This window comes from Saccostrea cucullata, unplaced genomic scaffold (genome assembly GCF_032062105.1).
Source record: "Saccostrea cucullata isolate Sc308-1 unplaced genomic scaffold, CSIRO_AGI_Scuc_v1 ctg3966, whole genome shotgun sequence".
In the NCBI taxonomy this organism is placed as follows: domain Eukaryota; kingdom Metazoa; phylum Mollusca; class Bivalvia; order Ostreida; family Ostreidae; genus Saccostrea; species Saccostrea cuccullata.
In genome coordinates this window covers 6520-26087 of record NW_026932040.1, presented here as the reverse complement: position 1 = coordinate 26087, position 19568 = coordinate 6520, and the positions used below count along the sequence as shown (strand labels likewise).

The 19568-nt window shown below is 33.0% G+C and overlaps 1 protein-coding gene across 1 annotated transcript; it reads right to left on the bottom strand.

The window, feature by feature from the left end:
- Nucleotides 1-9394: 9394 nt before the first annotated feature.
- Nucleotides 9395-10585, bottom strand: LOC134234334 (protein IMPACT homolog). The gene has a single exon (XM_062716380.1). It carries the CDS (start codon nucleotides 10541-10543, stop codon nucleotides 9395-9397), a length of 1149 nt encoding a protein of 382 aa, XP_062572364.1. The 5' UTR covers nucleotides 10544-10585.
- Nucleotides 10586-19568: the final 8983 nt, after the last annotated feature.

Here is a 19568-nt window from a genome sequence, read left to right as displayed (position 1 = left end):
GTCCGTCGACGGTACTTCCGGTCCAACCGGAAGTTGCCAATAAAGGCTTAATTTTGCAATAATTAACATAAATTTGGAGGATTTAACCATTTTTGGACTTCATTTGTCTTTTTTTCTTAAAAGAAAGCTACTTCCGGTCAAACAGGACGGAAGACCTACTCGTTGCTTTGCAACGAGCTCGACTCTAGTTATTATTATTTTTTTTTTATAGTACAGCCGATATCTCAGCTATACGTGGACAGATTTAGAAGATTTCTCAGAGAAGATGCAACAGGTGAATATCTCCAGACGTGCTTTTCATTTTTTCAAAATTCACTTCCCTTCGTGATTTTTGGGTATTTGTGAATTTTTTAAAAGGCATTTTGTCCAGCAGTTTTCTCGAGAACGGCTAAAGATATGAAAGTGAAACTCACTGAGGTGATAGAACATCGAACTCCGTTATGGGCAACGACCTTCACTTTTCGTCGTCGGCACTTCCGGTCGTAAACGGAAGTGAATTTAAAAAGTCACATTTCTCAACTTTTTTGTTTTTCAATATTTTTCTTTAGTATTTACAGGGTTTATAGTGTGTCGTATGAGAATTCTGAATATGTGCTTAGTATCTTGATGCGTGCATTTATTGAAAAGATATGACCAAACCAAACTTTGTCCCACTGTTGGGGGTTCGAATCCCGCTGTGGGCGTTGAAATTTTTTTTTCTTTGTTTCGGTTTTTTTTTCAGTTGCAAATAACTTTTCTATCGTTTTTATCATGTATGGAAGACTTTGCCGATTTTTAAAAGCTATTTGTGAGATATTTTTAGGAATACATGTAATAATCATGAGATATGTTAAGAGTCTGCTGTAAATGAACTTTAACAAAAAAGATACATTCTGAAATGACGCAGCTAAGAATTCTAACGAAAATCTGTCGGAAGACCTGCTTGTTGCACCAGCAACAAGAACGCATCTAGTTAAGGTCTTCCGACTTCCTTCGGAAGACCTTATTGTTATTCGTCTGTTTTTTATTATTATTATTAAGGTCTTCCGTCTTCAGCGGAAGACCTTATTGTTTTTCTTCGGTTTCTTTTTCACTTTTATTATTATTGTTTTTTTTCTTACCGATTTTGTGCACGCGATTTCTCGAAAACGGCTCAACAAAATCTTATGAAACTTTCAGGACGTATGGAACATCACTTGAACTTTATGCGTTTTTTTCCGTTTCGATGACGTCACTTCCGGTCTAGAGATATCGTCGATTTTCTGATTTTTAAGGGTCATTTTGTCCACAATTTTCCCGAAAAGCGGCTCTATATAGAAACTTAAAACATTGAGGCTATGTAGAGCTATGTTTGGAGAGGTGCATCAGGTATATCAAATTTACCGGAAATGACGCACGTCGGCGCTCGCTATGGCCCGAAAATTGACCTATCACAAATTTCAAAATTTCTCACACCTTTTCTTCGATATCTTTTTACCTGAAAATATTTTGTGAAGACATAAAGAACAAAAGATGTGTAGAATTTCAACATCTTTCAAATGATATCTCGAAAAAAGGGCTGGTCCCTAAAATTAAGGGCCTAGAGGGGCCGAAAGTTTTTCCTTTATATCTCAAAAAGTATTGAGAATTTTAAATTTATCAAAGAAGCAAAGTTGTTTAAAATGTTTAGCTTTATCTAATGGAGTCGTCAAAATACGTCCGGCGACGTCACTTCTGGCCAAACCGGAAGTAGTCCAAAATTGCATATTTTTGCTGTTCTTGACAGGTTTTTGGATATCATATGTCACTAAAAAGCTTAAATCTTAATTTTCCGTCTCTCAACGTCACTTCCGGTCAAACCGGAAGTGGCCAAAATTTGCTTAATTTAGCAATAAATAACACAGATTTGAAGAATTAAACAATTTTGGGACTTCATTTCTCTTTTTTTTTTAAATGAAAGTTACTTCCGGTCAAACAGGACGGAAGACCTACTCGTTGCTTTGCAACGAGCTCGGCTCTAGTTATTATTATTATTCTTTTTTTCATAGCTGTGCGTGGATGGATTTGAAAGATTTTCACAGGGATGATGCATCATGAGAATATCTCCAGACGTGTTTTTTATTTTTTCGAAATTCACTTTCGTTCGCGATTTTGGGGGATTTTTGTTTTTTTTAAAAGGCATTTTGTCCAGCATTTTTCTCGAGAACGGCTAAAGATATGAAAGTGAAACTCACTGAGGTGATAGAACATCGAACTCCGTTCTGGACAACGACCTTTATTTTTCGTCGTCGGCACTTCCGGTCGCAAACGGAAGTGAATTTAAAAAGTCTCATTTTTCAACTTTTTTGTTTTTCAATATTTTTCTTTTTGATTTACAGGGTTTATAGTGTGTCTTATGAGAATTCTAAATATATATTTAGAATCTTGATGCGTGCATTTATTGAAAAGATATGATCGAACCAAACTTTGTCCCACTGTCGGGGGTTCGAATCCCGCCGTGGGCGTTCCCAAATTTTTTCTTTTTTTCTGTAATACAGTCAATTCTCGAATTATCGCCATTCGATTCATCGCCATTTTCGCAATACCGCCATGATTTCCCAAGAACGTTTTTCCTGCTATATAAAATTCTCTTTATAACGCCAAATTCGCATACCGCCATCCGCCACCCTGTTTTCAAAACAAACGTCCATTTTTAAGTGTCAATTATCTCGATATACCGCCACAGGTGCGTGCGGTCAGTGAAGCGCGGCTAATTGGTTGACGCTATCCCTGTTATAAAGCATGCAAAGCCAGACAAGGTACACGCAATTAAATAATTAAATTAGAATTAAATGAACAAATAATTTTAATATGAACTGTTACAATGATTTTGTTCTGTTGTTTTGTTTAAAAAATCATTTAGTCACGGCTTCGCCACGAAAGCGGTAGTTGTGAAAGTACGCCGAATACGATATTATTTTGATGATCTCTGCTTTAAACAATGCAAAGTTTGCTTAAAAATGATTATACGGTATAAATTGTGAGCGTTTCACGAACAATGATGCCACAAACAATAAATTTATTCAAGAAACTATTTTACGTACTGTCAGCAATATATCACGACGATCGACCCAGCATGTTTTTTCAATATCAGACGTGCCGATTTACATGTACATAAATGCACATGTACATGTCTTTATTTCATAACTGCACATACTGTTTTAAAGAAATTGTACATAAAAAAAAATACTTGAAGTATTCTAAAATTTAGAAATGTGTTTTGTATACATGTACATGTAATTATAAAAATAGAAACGCTTTATGGTATTTCTAAGAACGGTAACTCTACTTCTTGTTTCCTAAAATATGGGAAATTCAAATCATCGCCAAATTCGTTATACCGCCATGATTTCTAAATTACAAAAGGTGGCGGTTTATCGAGAATTAACTGTATTTTAATTGTAAATGACTTTTCTCACTTTTTATAACATGTATGAAATATTTTGCCGATTTTTCAACGCTATATTTAAGGTTATTTTGAGGTTATCTGTAATAATCATGATATATGTTGAGAGACTGCTGTAAATGAACGTAAAGGGAAAAATACATTCTGAAACCTATTTCATGGGATGATGCAGCATAGATATCTAACGAAAAGTCGGTCGGAAGACCGCTTGTTGCTTTAGCAACAAGAACGCATCTAGTTAAGGTCTTTCGTCTTCACGGAAGACCTTATAGTGATTCTACTGTTTCTTATTATTATTATTCTTTTTATTATTTTTTTGACTTTCTAATTTTGTGCACGCGATTTCTCGAAGACTACTGGATGGAATGACGTGAAATTTTCAGAAAAGATGTGTCGTAACATGAATTTTGTATATCCGAGAAAAAATTTGAAAACTCATTTCCGGTGCCAAGTTACGCACAATTTCCTGAAATTAAAATGACATTTTGTCCGCGATTAAACTCAAAATCGGTAAAAGATATCAACATGAAACTTTCAGGGATTTTAGATCGTGATATATACTATCCAGGACGCGACACTTTGTTCGTCGTCGGTACTTCCTGTCGTTAGGAGAAGCGAATTGAAAAAATCGTATTTTCTAACTTTTTTGTTTTTCAATATTTCTTATTAATTTTTGGAATGGTAGTAGAGATTCTTTGATTGATGCTTACTATATAAGTTGTTTGGATATTGGTTAATCAGAACTCTAGATATTACTATTTGAAAATCTGAAGCGGACCCAAGATGGCGGCTGTCTCTGTCAACTCCGCCATTTCGCGAGTAGGGGTTTATGGAGGCAGCTGAGCGTTTGACTAAATGATACATGAAAAGTAAAAAAACTACGTGGACTTTCACGTAGTAGTACACTGCAATTCAGTTTCAATCTTAAAGCTTTATTTCCGTTTCACTGCTTTAGTGTAACTGGGCTAGATACGTGTGTACAATGTGTTAAATATATTTCTTAAAGTCGAAATAAAATAAAGTCGATAAGAAGTTGTTTTATTTTTTTTTTTTTTTTTTTTTTTTCTGCGCATGTTAAATATATTTCTTAAAGTCGAAATAAAATAAAGTCGATAAGAAGTTGTTTTTTTTTTTTTTTTTTTTTTTTATTTTTTTATTTTAACACTTTCACATGTACATATAAAATAATTTTCATCAATTGGTACACAGTAACATCGGGTCTACACACAATATAGTAGAACATGTAGAATGTGAAAGGTGTTTTGAAAAAAAAAGACAAAGAAAAGGGGGAGGGGTCAGCAAGAAAAAAAAACCTTTCTTCTGTTACAAATAATACAAAAAAATAAAAAATCACTCAAATAAATTATTAGATGTACATGTATATATTAGCTTGTATATGTAACTCTGTTACTTACAATGTATCACAAATATTTTGCCAATGCCTTTCATATTCATCATATTTACAATTCTTCATCAATAAAAATTTTTCAATCAAAATTCTATCTGTGATCTTCTTTAAGACAACTTCATCATCTATTCTTGGAACATTCTTATATTTACTGGCAAAAATAAATTGTTTTACAATAAGTATTAAAAGGTTTTGAAATTTATAAACATTCATATTTTCATATTTACCAAATAGTATTGCTTGTTTATCAAAACAACAATGAATATTAAACTTATTTAAAATCCATTCTTCAATAGTACACCAGAGTTCTTTTACATGGAAACATTCAACAAATAAATGATCAATTGTTTCTATGTCACTTCTGCAGAAACTACATGCTGGAGAATCGATCAATTTTAGTCTAAAAAGATAATAATTAGTTGGGATGATTCTATGTAAGATTTGAAACTGTAGCCATTGAAGTTTAGATTCTTGGGTTATTTTAAAAGGAAGTTCAAATATTTTAGCCCAGTCTGCCTCATCGAAGATAAATCTGTTTTCTCTCCATTTTTTGATTGAGTTAGCTGGCTCTTTCTTTTTACTTATAAATATGTTATACATATCCTTACAACCTTTATCATGTTTATAAAATATAAAAATGGAATTTGGAAGATGTGGTCCAATCAACTTAGCATTTTTAATTTCATCACAGTTTATATTTTTCAGTCTATCTAACACTGCTATTCTAAGACCATTATAATCAACAAAATTTGTTTTCACTTTCAAGTTTATTAATGAGTCGAGACTTATGAAACTACCCTCGTTGTTAAAGAGGTCAGTAAGAAAAACAATGCCTTCATTAAAATAGTTTTTCCAAAAAAAAGATTTATTATTAATTTTAATCCTTGGATTATTCCATATATGTTCAAAGAGCACATGCCTGTCCTTTTCTTGATTTATTATAGTTAACCTTGCCCAGCTTGACAGAACTTCTTTCCAAAAAACATTATTTAATCTTGTTGAGAGATTCAGAATATAATCAGAACCCCTTATCCAAAGATTGTTTATATCTACTTTTAGTTCAGCTTCCAATAATTTTACCCAGTTTGCTTGTGAGTGGATAAGTCTTCTAATCCAACTTGATTTAAGGGCAGAAATGAATTCTGTATAATCAATCATGTTTAGACCTCCATATTTATAATCCTGGATTATAACATTTTTCTTTACCTTGTGAGTTTTGCTACCCCAAAGAAAATTATACATTTCAGTCTCAAACATCTTCAAAAAGTCTGACTTAGGGTTTGGTAAAGTAAGAATTAAATGGTTTAATTTGGGTAATATTAAAGTTTTAATTTTGGTAATATTAAAGTTTTAATTACTGTTAACCTTCCAATTGGGGTAAGTTTCCTTAAACTCCACTTACGTAACAAAGTTTTGATTTCATTTAGCTTTATGGAATAATTAAGATCAAGCATTTCATTCAAGTTTACTGAAAATTTTATTCCAAGAAGATCAAATATTGAATTTTCCCAGTCAAGCTTCCACCTTGAGTGATGAAATACATCCCTTGAAAATTTTTTACTTCCAATCCATATCATTTTAGTTTTTAAGAAATTTATTTTTAAGCCTGATATATTAGCAAAATAATCTAATTCTCGGAGAATACCATCCATAGATCTTGGTGAACCATCTGAGATAAGAGAAGTATCATCAGCATATTGAGAGAGTTTGTACTCTTCACCCTCAATTGTTATACCTTTGATATCTTGATTATTACGAATTAAGATTCCAAGAATTTCAGCACATAACAAAAAGAGATAAGGTGAGATCGGATCACCTTGTCTGCATCCTCTTTGGGGGAAAAGATAATCTGAAGTAAATCCATTTTGTATAACACATGATTTAATACCATTATAGAAGGTTCTAATCCAATTTTTAAAAGAGGGTCCAAAATTAAAAAAGTCAAGGGTTTGATATATAAAGTTCCATGAAATTGTATCAAAAGCCTTTTCGAAGTCAATTAACATCAAAAGACCAGGTATTTGATTATATTCTGTATAATGCATTATATCATATATCAGTCTAATATTCTCTCCAATAAATCTACCTTTTATAAATCCAGTTTGGTCTCTATTTATCAATTTGCCCAATTTAGTTTTCATTCGTTCCGCGATGCATCCTGATGCTATTTTATAAACAACATTTAAAAGACTAATGGGTCGCCAGTTTTTTAGAAATTGTTTTGGCTTTCCTGTTTTTGGGATACAAGTAATGATTCCTAATTTATTTGAGTCTGAGAATTGAAGTTTTTCATTTGAATTATTTATTGCTCTTGTAATAAAGGAGCCAATATCTTTCCAGAAAAATTTGAAAAATTCACATGTAAATCCATCCGGTCCTGGACTTTTGTCATTTTTCATTTGTTTTAAGAAGTTTAAAACTTCAAAATTTGTTACAGGACCTTCCAGACTGTTTGATTCTTCTCTACTTAATTTGGGAATATCATAATCTTTAAGTCTGTCATGAATATTTTCAGAATCTACATTTTCCCTTTTCTTATATAAGTTATCATAGAAAGCTTTCGTTTCATTTAATATCTCGCTTTGGGAAGAAACAATTGATCCATTGTCCTTTTCTATTTTAGGTATTTGCTTACTTACGTAGTTTCTTGATTCTAAACTTACAAAATATTTTGAGGGTTTTTTCCCCCTCCTCAATCCATTTGACCTTTGACCTTATGCATTGACCTTTAAATTTTACGTTCTTTATTTCTTCTACTTCTCTTTTCTTTTTTCAAGTTCATTAATTAACTGATCTGTTAAATTCTGCTCTAATTCTAATATTTCTCTCTCTAACTGTTGTTCTCTTTCGAAAGTTTTCTTTTTTTTATATGTTGAAAATGAAATTGATTTTCCTCTTATTTCCATTAACAAAATATCAAGAAAGAGTTGGTCACTAATGGTGAGTTGAATAGTATCATTCTCGATACAACTTATTTTTTCCATATTATATACTGGGCAAGAATATTGGATTTTAACATCCTTAATCTTACATTTTATTTGTTCAACATATTCTTTTTCGTGCAACAGGGAATTATTGAATTTCCAGAACCCCTTTCCCTTTTTAAATTCATTTAATTTACAATGTAATAGAACTGGTGAATGATCAGAACAATAACTATTTTCAAACTTGACACATGGATTCATAGCTAGCATGGATTCTGTTATCAGGAAAAAGTCAAGTCTAGCTTGTTTGAGTGGATTTTTTCGTCTCCAGGTAAACCTTTTTAAAACTGGATTATCTTCACGAAATACGTCCTTAAGGTTTAAAACATCCATAAGCTTTATTACTTCAAGTCTTGATTTTGGATTGTTTAAATTTTTGTAATTCATTGAATCCAAATCTTTATCAAAAACTAAATTAAAATCACCACCTATAACAATTTTATGAGAGGGATGAATCTCCTCTATTTCATGGACTAAACTTATGTAAAAATTAGGTGTGTCAGAGTTTGGACCATAAATATTTATTAGTAAAAAAGAGATATCCTCAATATAGACATCCGAAATTTGAAAATTACCATCAGTATCCTTATATTCATTGACGATTTTTAATTCAAAGTTGTTGTTAAAGAGGATAGCGACTCCCCTTGAATTGGACTTGAATGAACTAAAAAATGCTTTATATCCCCACTGTGCTCTTATCATATTTTCATCTTTTTCTACAAAATGGGTATCTTGTAAAAAGTAAATATTGTAATTCTTAGCTTTTAAGTTCTTTAGCACATCTCTTCTTTTATGAATGTTACCAAGGCCTTGACAATTTACTGAGAGTATTTTTAGGCTGTTATCATTATTATAAACCATAATATTCTAAGAAAAAAATGATGAAAACATTGCTGACCCCCTGATAGACAGAAACAGAAGAAAAAAACAAAAAATAAAAAAGGTGTATATACAAAAATGTGTGGGTTGCCTGAGAATACATGCCTTGTTGATTTTGAGAGTAGAAAGTTTATACCAAAAACAGATTATAATTGATATTTCTTAAGAGTTAACATTAAACATCTCTTAAATGAATGAGAATGGGTTTACAGGTGTAGGAAATACAATATACATGGTCTATTCCATTTGTAGAAAATATATGAATCTACCTAACAGGTTGTGAATTAAAATTTGTTAATATATATTTTATTCTCTTATGAGGGAAACCACTAAATGTAATGTAATCACAACTTGTCCGTCTTTTTAATTAATTAGGTGATGTATCTATAAGTAACCAAAAAGACAATGTATACAGATTCCTATAAATTATGTGACATGTTAAGTAGAAAAATTAAACTTACATATCGCCTACAGTTGAGCTGATAAAAAGAATACACAACTTATTTCGGGAAAAGTCATAAGGTAAGCAAGAACAGGAAATAGTATGTTTCAAAAACTGCCGGAATATTATTGGCTGGAAGAAAGAAATCCGGGATACTTGAAAATTCATAAAAAATGTATTACACATTTTACCTTTAGATCACATTTAAAAAATAATTTCAGATCAAGACCAGAACAGTTCTAGAGTCAAAAATGTTACTGTGTTTATTTTTCATGTTTTTAAACTGAAGTTGGTAAATTTTTTACGGCACTAAGACCTGCTTCTTTGATATGGGAAAATCGACGAGGTCCAATATTGTTTCCATGCCATCGAGAGACAACCACCAGTACGTTGTTAACTTCGTTTTCGGCTAGCATTTTTAAAAGTAACCTTCCCGCACCATGTTCCCCGTCATCATTTGATCCTTCATGGATTATCCCATCACTGCTTGTGAAGCGATAAGCATAAACGTTATGGCTTGCGCTGGGTACGGTTTCGATACGCATGATTTCCACTAATGATCGTTTAATCTGTTTATAGGAATCGACTTGGGTGGAATGCGCCATAAACCGGTTTCCGTTGTCCTCAATTGACTTTCCAGGGTTAACGGTAATCTTGACTACGTCGCTGGAAATCACCTCATCTGCCGTTGGAAGAGATCCTACTTTCTCTCTGTAGATTGAATTACTCTGGGTAAAGATAAGCCTGTCCCCCTTCATTTTCGTCTCGATATTTCGTTCTGCATATTTTCTTTGAACTTCATACAGCTGTTTTCGTCGTTCCCGTATCTCCTCTGGTTGTTGTTGGGCAATTCTTATGTCCGATTTTTTTTCTTTTAGAACTTTTATGTGTTTCATAACAAGGTCTTTTTGTGCTTTATCGGCAAATTGCACACAAACTGGTCTCGGAAATTTTCGTTGAGCATCGTATTCTCCCATTCGGAAGAGTTTCTGTATTTGTAATTCATCAACTGCTGTCTCCCCCATGTTCATCTCTGATATGAATACATTTCTTAGAATTTGCGCAAGGTTCTCTGGTGTCTTCCTCTCGGGGCCTTTTTCCTGCAGACCACTAACAATGATGTTATTCTCCATTGACCTTGCCTTGAGATCAACTATTTGGTTACTTTGTGAATTTACACGGTATTCAAGACGAACTACATAATCCTTGAGTCTGTTCATTTCACGTTCCATTTTTTTCTGGTTATCCTGTAGTTCTGTCACAAGGTATATTGTGTCATTAGCCTGCTCTTGAACAGTTTCAAGTCTTTCTTGAATGCCATTTTTTGCTCTGATTTCTTTCGTAATTTCATCTAAGTGTCGACCTTGTCCATCGAGCCGTAACATAAAATTCGCCAAAGTAGTCTGAATACTTGCAATGCCCTGCATTATATCCCTTAACTGAAAATCTTCCGGTTTCTGATCACTTTGATCACCTTGCTCCATACTCTCGTCAGTACTGTCCATTTTATCTAGTGCCCGTTTCTTGGAGATATCCGACATTGTTAAATGTATGTTCATAAACAGAATGAGTATCACTCACCAGGTAAATACCATTGACTTACCGAAAATACACATAAAGGTTTTCCCGATGTTTATCGTTAATTTTCCTCTATAGGTTGTCACACAATACTTAATTCATTATCTTAATTAAAGTTGCTGCATATTTGGGCTTCTGATTTTCAATGATTTCAAGTTTTTAGGTAAAAACTTTCCTCTCAGAAATTTGTGGTTGTCTACATGTCGGGCATGCGCAGAAAAAAAAAAAAAAAAAAAAAAAAAAAGTTGTTTTATTTAATATTTAATTTCATTGAAGCTATCACACCTATTTGATAGATCAGTCCAAAGGAAAGGCACGAATATTTACTCGTGCTGTTTGGCGCCAGATTATGAATAGATTAGATTATGATTAATAGATTCTATAATTCTGATTATAGATTATGAATAGTGACCCGCCTTTTATGATTCTTAGACAGGTGTACTGTTGCAGGTGTACTGTATACACAACTATATTTAGAGCAGTATTTAAAAATTATTAGTTTTTCAAGAAACGTAACCACTGTGTTTCCCATACACACTAGTGTCATATTAAACTAATACAAAAGAAAGAAATATGAAAACCTTTTTTAAATAAGATCGAATAATGGAGTTTATATAAACATTCTTTTCTCAATAATCTGATTCAAGTTATTGAACATAAATGGTACCTGATACCTTGAGGTAGGGTCAATCATGTTTTTCGGCGAACCATTTCAACGTTTTCGTGAAAGTGTAACTAATCAGCATAGTTCACTTTGGGGATAAACGAAAAATAAAAAAAAGTTTAAAATTATGGTCACTTCACTGCTTTTGTGTTACTTACCTATATAATGTTTACAATTAGTTAAATATATTTTCTAAACCTTGAATTAAGGCTAGAAGAACATTCTTTTTTCTTAATTTCATTGAAGCTATCACACCTATTTAATAGATCAGTCCAAAGAAAAGGCACGAAGATTTAGTCGTGGCGTTTGGTGCCTTCTATAATTTTTAGACAGGTGTACTGTTGCAAAAGTATAGACAAGTACATTTAGAGCTGTACTCCCGATAGCGAAAGAAAAAAAAGGCGCCACGATTTACTCGTGACGTTATGCGGGAAATTGTGAATGGCCTGCACATGGGCGTAGAAAGCAAATTGAAAGGGGGGGGGCTAATCGAAAGTGAGGGGGCTAACCAATAAAAAAAAAAAGTAAATCCCAATTTCAATACCTATATAATATCTTTTTTTCCGACGCCAATGGAGATTGACGAGTGCAGAAGTAAATAGAAGTGCAGAGAAAGATTATATCAACATGCCTTAATATGAAATCGCATGGGAAAGAGTTAAGTTCATATAGAATAAATGAAGTAAAAGCCAGCCCCATTCGATAATTCTACACCAGTGGCGGATTCAGGATTCTTGAGAAAAAAAGGACCAGTTTGTGGTCAGGATAGGGGCCCACAGCCATACCAAAAATGTTATTTATTAAATCTATATATATTTTGGACACATACTTGAGAGACCAGGCCTAGAGAGAACTGTAGCTCTCCGGTAAAATATATTGACAGACCGGAGAGCTACAGTGCCACCCATTGAAAAAGAAAGTGTATATTCATTGCGACCAGGCTTCAATCCTCTTTGTGACCAAACTTTTGAATCACTTTTCAGCTCGATTTTACGAGGTTTTTTTTTCCTGAATCGGACGGAAGACCTCTCGTTGCTCGCAACGAGATCGTATCTAGTTATTATTATTATTCTTTTTTCATAGTACAGCAGATATCTCAGCTATGCGTGGACAGATTTCAAAGATTTTCTCAAGAAAGATGCATCATGAGAATATCTCCAGATGTGTTTTTCATTTTTTCAAAATTCACTTCCGTTCGTGATTTTTGGGGATTTTTGTATTTTTTAAAAGGCATTTTGTCCAGCAGATTTCTCGAGAACGGTTAAAGATATATAAGTGAAACTCACTGAGGTGATAGAACATTGAACTTTGTTATGGGCAACGACCTTTATTTTTCGTCGTCGGCACTTCCGGTCGCAAACGGAAGTGAATTCAAAACGTCCCAATTTTCAACTTTTTTGTTTTTCAATATTTTTCTTTAGTATTTACATGGTTTATAGTGTGTCTTATGAGAATTCCAAATATGTGTTCAGTATCTTGATGCGTGCATTTATTGAAAAGATATGACCGAACCAAACTTTGTCTCACTGTCGGGGGTTCGAATCCCACTGGAGGCGTTTCAAAATTTTTTCTTTGTTTATGTCTTTTTTCAGCTGCATATGACTTTTATTTCTTTTATAACACGTATGGATTATTTTTCCGATTTTTAAAAGCTATTTTTTGAGATATTTTGAAGAATATCTGTAATTATCATGATGTATGTTGAGAGAATGCTGTGAATAAACGTAACCTAAAAAAAATACGTTCTGAAATCTATTTCTTGGGATTACGCAGCATAGAACTCTTACGAAAAGTCGGTCGGAAGACCGCTTGTTGCTTTAGCAACAAGAACGCATCTAGTTATTATTATTTTTCTTCTCGGGAAAATTTTGTCCGCGAATGATCTAGTAACCTACACATCCAATTTAGGTGAAATGTTTTTAGGGTCAGTAGACATGTTATGTAGATTTGCGGAATCAAGGTCATTTTGCGCGCACGTGCTTGCAAGAGCGCGCACGTGCAAAAGTTGACATGACCAATATATAATGGATAAAACCGTAACTTTTCTATTTTTTAACAAAATGTTTTGAAACTGATAATGTAAGGATATATTAGTAGTATGCACAAGATGACATGGTCAAAATAACAACATCGCACGCGCATGCACATGCGCTTTGCTCTGATTGGCTGAAACTTAAGTCTCTATATCTTTCTTGTTTTTTGATAAAATCATTTGAAATTTTGAACATAGTCATACACTAGGGAGATCTACAGCCTGTTATATTAGAATTATCATGAAAGCATGTGCATGCACGTGTGCTTGCAAGAGCTTGCACGTGCAACATGAAAAATGTCCAACATAATTGATACAGACGTAACTTTTTAAATTATTGATGAAATGCTTTGAAACTCATATTATAAGTATATATTAGAAGCATAGACAAGAAGACATGGTCAAAAAAGCAAGATCTCACGCGCATGCACGTGCGCTTTGCTCTGATTGGCTGAAACTAAAGTCTCAATATCTTTCTTGTTTTTTGACGAAATCCTTTGAAATTTTAAACATAGGATGTATTAGGATATCCTACACTTCTACAAGATGGTATGGTCATCATGCACATGCATACACGTGCATGCGTGCACTGCAATCTGATTGGCTGAAACTTTAAACAGCTATAACTCCCTTGGTTTTCAACCAAACGGGGTGGGATTTAGAACATAGAGAGATGTAATGGACTTCTACAAAGAGGTATGGTCATCATGCTTATGTATGCACGTGCTTCCACGTGAAATGAGTTAAATCAAAAATACAGTTTAATGAGCGTATTTTTTTAAATACTTTTGGATTAATTACTTTAACATTAGTATATTAAAATATATAGATTGTATAGACAAGATGATATGGTCATTATGCACATGCATTCACATGCACACACGTGAAATTCTAAAATTTGAATGAACTTGGTACTTTCTCCTGGGTAAAAATTGTTAAAGCCTCAAATGCATAGAGTTTGTCTTATTTAATGAAGCTTACAGGGAATGTGGCACCAAAAGGAAGTTGGGGAGCGTTTGGGGAACATCTGTAACGGTCCCCGTTACAATTAGCACTAGTTATTAAGGTCTTCCGTTTCAACGGAAGACCTTCTTATTTTTCTGTTGTTTCTTTTCAACTTTTCTTATTATTATTATTCTTACCGATTTTGTGCACGCGATTTCTCGTAAATGCTTCGATGGATTTTCATGAAACTTTCAGCATTGATGACAAATGATATGAACTTAAGGCGTTTTTTTTATTTGATGGCGTCACTTCCGGTTCGGAGTAATTTGCGATTTAGTGAGTTTTAGAGGGTCATTTTGTCCGGCAGTTTTCTCAAAAAGCACTCAACACAGAAGCATGAAATTTTCAGTGCTGATAGAGCAACCCTTGGAGATATGTATTTGGTATATCTCAACCACCGGAAGAACGAAGCGCCGACGCTGGCTATGGTCCGAAAACAGTCCTATCAAGAATTTCAAAATTTTTAACACCTTTTCTACGATTACTTTTTATCTAGAAATATTTTGTTAAAGCATGTAGAACAAAAGAAGTGTAGAATTTGGAGATCTTTCAAATGATATCTCGAAAAAAGGGCTGGCCCCTTAAATTAAGGGCCAAGGGGGGCCGAAAGTTTCCTTTATATCTCAAAAAGTATTGAGAATTTGTAATACCTCAAAGAAGCAAAGTTGTTCAAAATGTCAAGATTAATCTACTGTAGTCAAAATAATACGTCCGGCGTCGTCACTTCCGGCCAAACCGGAAGTAGTCTAAAAACGCGTATTTTTGCCATTCTTGACAAGTTTTGGCGTAACATATGTCACTTGAAGCCTAAAACTTAATTTTCCGTCCGTTGTTGTCACTTCCGCCGGCGTCGTCACTTCCGGCCAAACCGGAAGTAGTCGAAAAAGGCGTATTTTTGCCATTCTTGACAAGTTTAGGGGTAACATATGTCACTGGAAGCCTAAAACTTCATTTTCCGTCCGTTGTTGTCACTTCCGGTTTAACCGGAAGTAGCAAAAATTGCTTATTTCTGCAATAATCAACACATAACTTTAAATGATTCAAACCATTTTTAGGCGTTTATTTCTTATTTTTGTTAAAAATTAAAGCTACTTCCGGTCAAACAGGACGGAAGACCTACTCGTTGCTTTGCAACGAGCTTTGCTCTAGTTATTATTCTTTTTTTTCTTCTTTGTTCTCCGGTACTTTTTTTTTCCGCGAGTGTTCTCAGAAACTGTTCACCCAACTAAGTTAAAACCTTTTTAGGGTTAATAGGTGTGTAGTGTAGGTGTGCAGAACGAATGTCATTTTGCGCGCATTCGCATGCACGTGCGTGCGCGTGAAGTGAGTGATATGACTGATATACTTAATATGGCCATAACTTTTACATTTTTTGATGAAATGCTTTGAAACTCATTACATAAGAATATATTAATAGTGTTGATAATATGACACTGTCAAATTAGCACGAACTCACGCGCATACACGTGCGCCTTGCTCTGATTGGCTGAAACAAAAATCTCAATTTCTCTTTTATTTTCAGACGAAATGCTTTGAAATTTTAAACGTTGTCTTGAATTAAGACATCCTACAAACAGTATGGAAATAAATTCATGAAATCACGCGCATGCACGTGCGATGCAATCTGATTGGCTGAAAGTTTAAATGGCTATATCTCCTTTGTTTTTTGACGAAATGCTTTGGAATTTAAAACATAATCTTGCATTAGAATATCCTGCAATATGATATACAAAACAATTCAACAAATCACGTGCATGCACGTTTGCTGCAACCTGATTGGCTGAAACTTTAATTGGCTATATCTCGTTTGTTTTTTGACGAAATGCTTTGAAATTTAAAACATATTCTGCATTGGGATATCCTACAATATGATTAAGATAAAAATCATGAAATCACGCGCATGCACGTGTGCTGCAATCTGATTGGCCGAAACTTGAAATGGCTATATTTCCCTTGGTTTTCAACCAAACAGGATGGGATTTAGAATATAGATAGATATAAGGGCCTCCTACAAGAAGGTATGGTCATGATGCACGTGCACGCACGTGCGTGCATTTGGAACGAGTGAAATTAAAAATACACTTGAATGAGTGATTTTTAATACTTTTGGACTAAATGGATTAATATATAGTATATTTAAATATATAGAAAATTGTAGACAAGATGATATGATCATTGCGCACGTGCATTCACATGCGCACGCCTGCAATGTTAAAATTTGAATATAATTGGTATCCCTCTGGGAAAACGTTGTTAAAGGCAAAAATGCACAGAAGTTGTCTTATTTAATAGGGCCTAAATGGAATATGGCACTAAAAGGGAGTTGGGGAGCGTTTGGGGAACATCTGTAATGGTTCCCCAAGCACTAGTTTTGATCGGGATTGGCTAAAATAAAAAAAATAATTTCTCTCAAATTTGGCAATTTCGTTTATAAATATGATTAACAAACATATTTTCCCCAGTTGTGTCGGGTTTAAAGGAGATTTTAACCACAAGTTTAAAAAATATTCACAAATTATGTGATTTATTTTCATAAATATTTTTTTTTATTTAAAACTTTTAATATATATACGGCTTTTCCATACATATCTTATTTGGTATTCATGTGATGCATTCAATTACAGCAAAATTTTTACAATAAAGCATTTAGTTTGGATGTACATATTCCTTTTCATTTTCTTTGAAAAAACAAAAAAAAATCATATAAAATAATTAATAGCTATTAATGTCGACCTTTCAATACTGAAACCATTGTTGAAAAAGGTTGACTCAGAGATCTATGAAATAAAAAGTTGGTGTGGTATTCCTCCTTAATTTAGACTTCTCAATAAAGATTAAAGGGATACATTATTATAGTTTGCCCTTATCTATATCATCGGAAATAGGAAGTTAAATTAATGAAATTTCCATACAAAATGATACATTTTAAAAACAAAACAGTGCACATGAGGAAGTGACACTGTTTATGTAACATGTAACGAATAATACGTAACCATTGTTACATCATATATGACTGAAAATATTGATTTTGTCTGAATGATTTAACATACAGACGACTGCACTAGATTGTTCATATGTACGACAGTGATTTAATAAATAATGTAATGTAAAACGAAGGAAACTACAGCAGAGACTTTTTTTATGTTCCTAACTCCTTTAAGTATTTTTGTTGAGCTAAATGCACGACAAAACATCTCCCATACATGTAGTAACCTTAACATTTGCTTATAGTTACCGATAAAATACATTTTTCCAAGTTAAAAATTGAAAAAAAATCTTTTTATGAGTTAAGCAAAAAAGTTTAAACAAAACTAAAGACAACCGAGATTAAGGGTGGCAAAGCTTTGTTAGTGTTTATTTTTATTTCAATATATGGGTTATATTTGATTTTTTTGCAGCAGGGTTGTAGGACGATGGAAAATGAACCCAGTATTTAGACTTCTATTGCAGAACAAATATTGAACCAATAGTCGTCAATTTTTGATTACTCATAAAACAACCATTGATGGCTTCTCCTTTTGATTGAGATTTATGCATTATATATTTTTTTCAACTGTGTTCTTTCCACTACACATTTGATCTAAAATGTTCAAATCATACTAAGTTGAATAGAATAATAGTCTCTTTAATTTATATGATTTTTTTTTTCAATAGTTAATCCGAATGCTCATCATTTCCTTCTTAATTCAACGTCTTGCTGAACGTAGGCAAATTGGCTAAAATATGTTTAAAAGAATAGACGTAGTTCAATCTGTAAATATCACTTTCATTTTAAAGACTCTATAAAGGCATGAATTTACAAAAATTAGACGTCATTTAGATATTACCAGATTTATAATGATTTATTTATTTATTATTATTTTTTTTTTACAAAAAATTGTATCAAGTAAATAATTTTGAATAATCATACTTCTAAGTCTTTATTTTGAAATATATTGTATAAGTGTACGTAGAAAAATAATACACAGTCTATTTAACCCTCCATGAAGATTACTCAACCGTAACAAGTTTCGTAGAGGAAGGCTGGTCCGGTAAAAAAGGATGAAAGTACGTACTAAGTAATAATCACAACTGTTTATGGCCAAGATACTCGCACCATAGCCACATACGATATGTTTTTGCGTGTAATCCTTATGGAAATATCGATTTAAAGATAAACTAAGTACTTAACAAATCAAAAGTACATTAAACATAGCGTAACATTCTGTCAAACCAGGTAATACAATGCATGTACATGTATATTAAAATTTATATACATTGTAATAATGAATTTAAATTGCAGGAGCGGAGAAGAAAGTTACTACATTGGTACTGTCACAAAATATTTCCCCAAAATGTGATTAATTGTTAATTTAACCTTTTGTCAAATAACTCGATTGCTTCACATGAAAATAAAGAGCAGTTATTTTTTACCAAGTTAACGTCTTTTCTTCAATACCGTCAAGGTTTATTGCAAGGGTAAACAGAGTATTATAATTTTCCTTCATCAAGATTCAAATAAATTGGTTAAAAGCTCACTGCAATGTACTTTCGTTTTCGAAGATCATGATCAATGCCTTATTTGTTTGTTGTAGAAGTGGGTTTGTGTGTATTATTAGGTTACACATGTTAAGATGTTTTTGATTTAAATTTTGTTGGGATATTTTTTCATTTCCAATAAATAATGAATATCTATTCACAAAAATTTCTTCAAATAATAAGAAAGCCGTTCAATTTTTATTTTGTATCATAAAACAATTGTGTTAACTGCTTATTGATCATAAAAAATTTGCTCCATATCCACTTGCCTGCTCTGCCATTAATGTTTATGGTACATTGTAATTTAATTCAAATTTATTTTAGAAATTTTCTATTTCAATTTTAAAATATGTGTCAAATTGACGCTATAATAATTCTATTGCAGATTCTGGTTTGACTGAAGATGAGAGTGCTTCTTCTTTCGAGTATATTTCTCTCTATTAGTACGATATTACTTGTAAGTATATCTTTTCTTAAATTGGTCATATAAATATATCACCCTCACCTCTAAATTTCTATCTCTACCCCGTTTTATAGTCATCACTTGGCCTGTCCTGTCCAGTTACCGTACCAACTGTATCCTAGGTGTCCAGGTGTCCATCTAATGAAACAGAATGGGCATCAGCAGCACAACAAAAACAGTGCAACAAACTGG

What these genes read in the sequence shown, in the direction of transcription:
- LOC134234334 (XM_062716380.1), bottom strand. Translation starts at nt 10,543, where the DNA reads ATGCAGGGCATTGCAAGTATTCAGACTACTTTGGCGAATTTTATGTTA.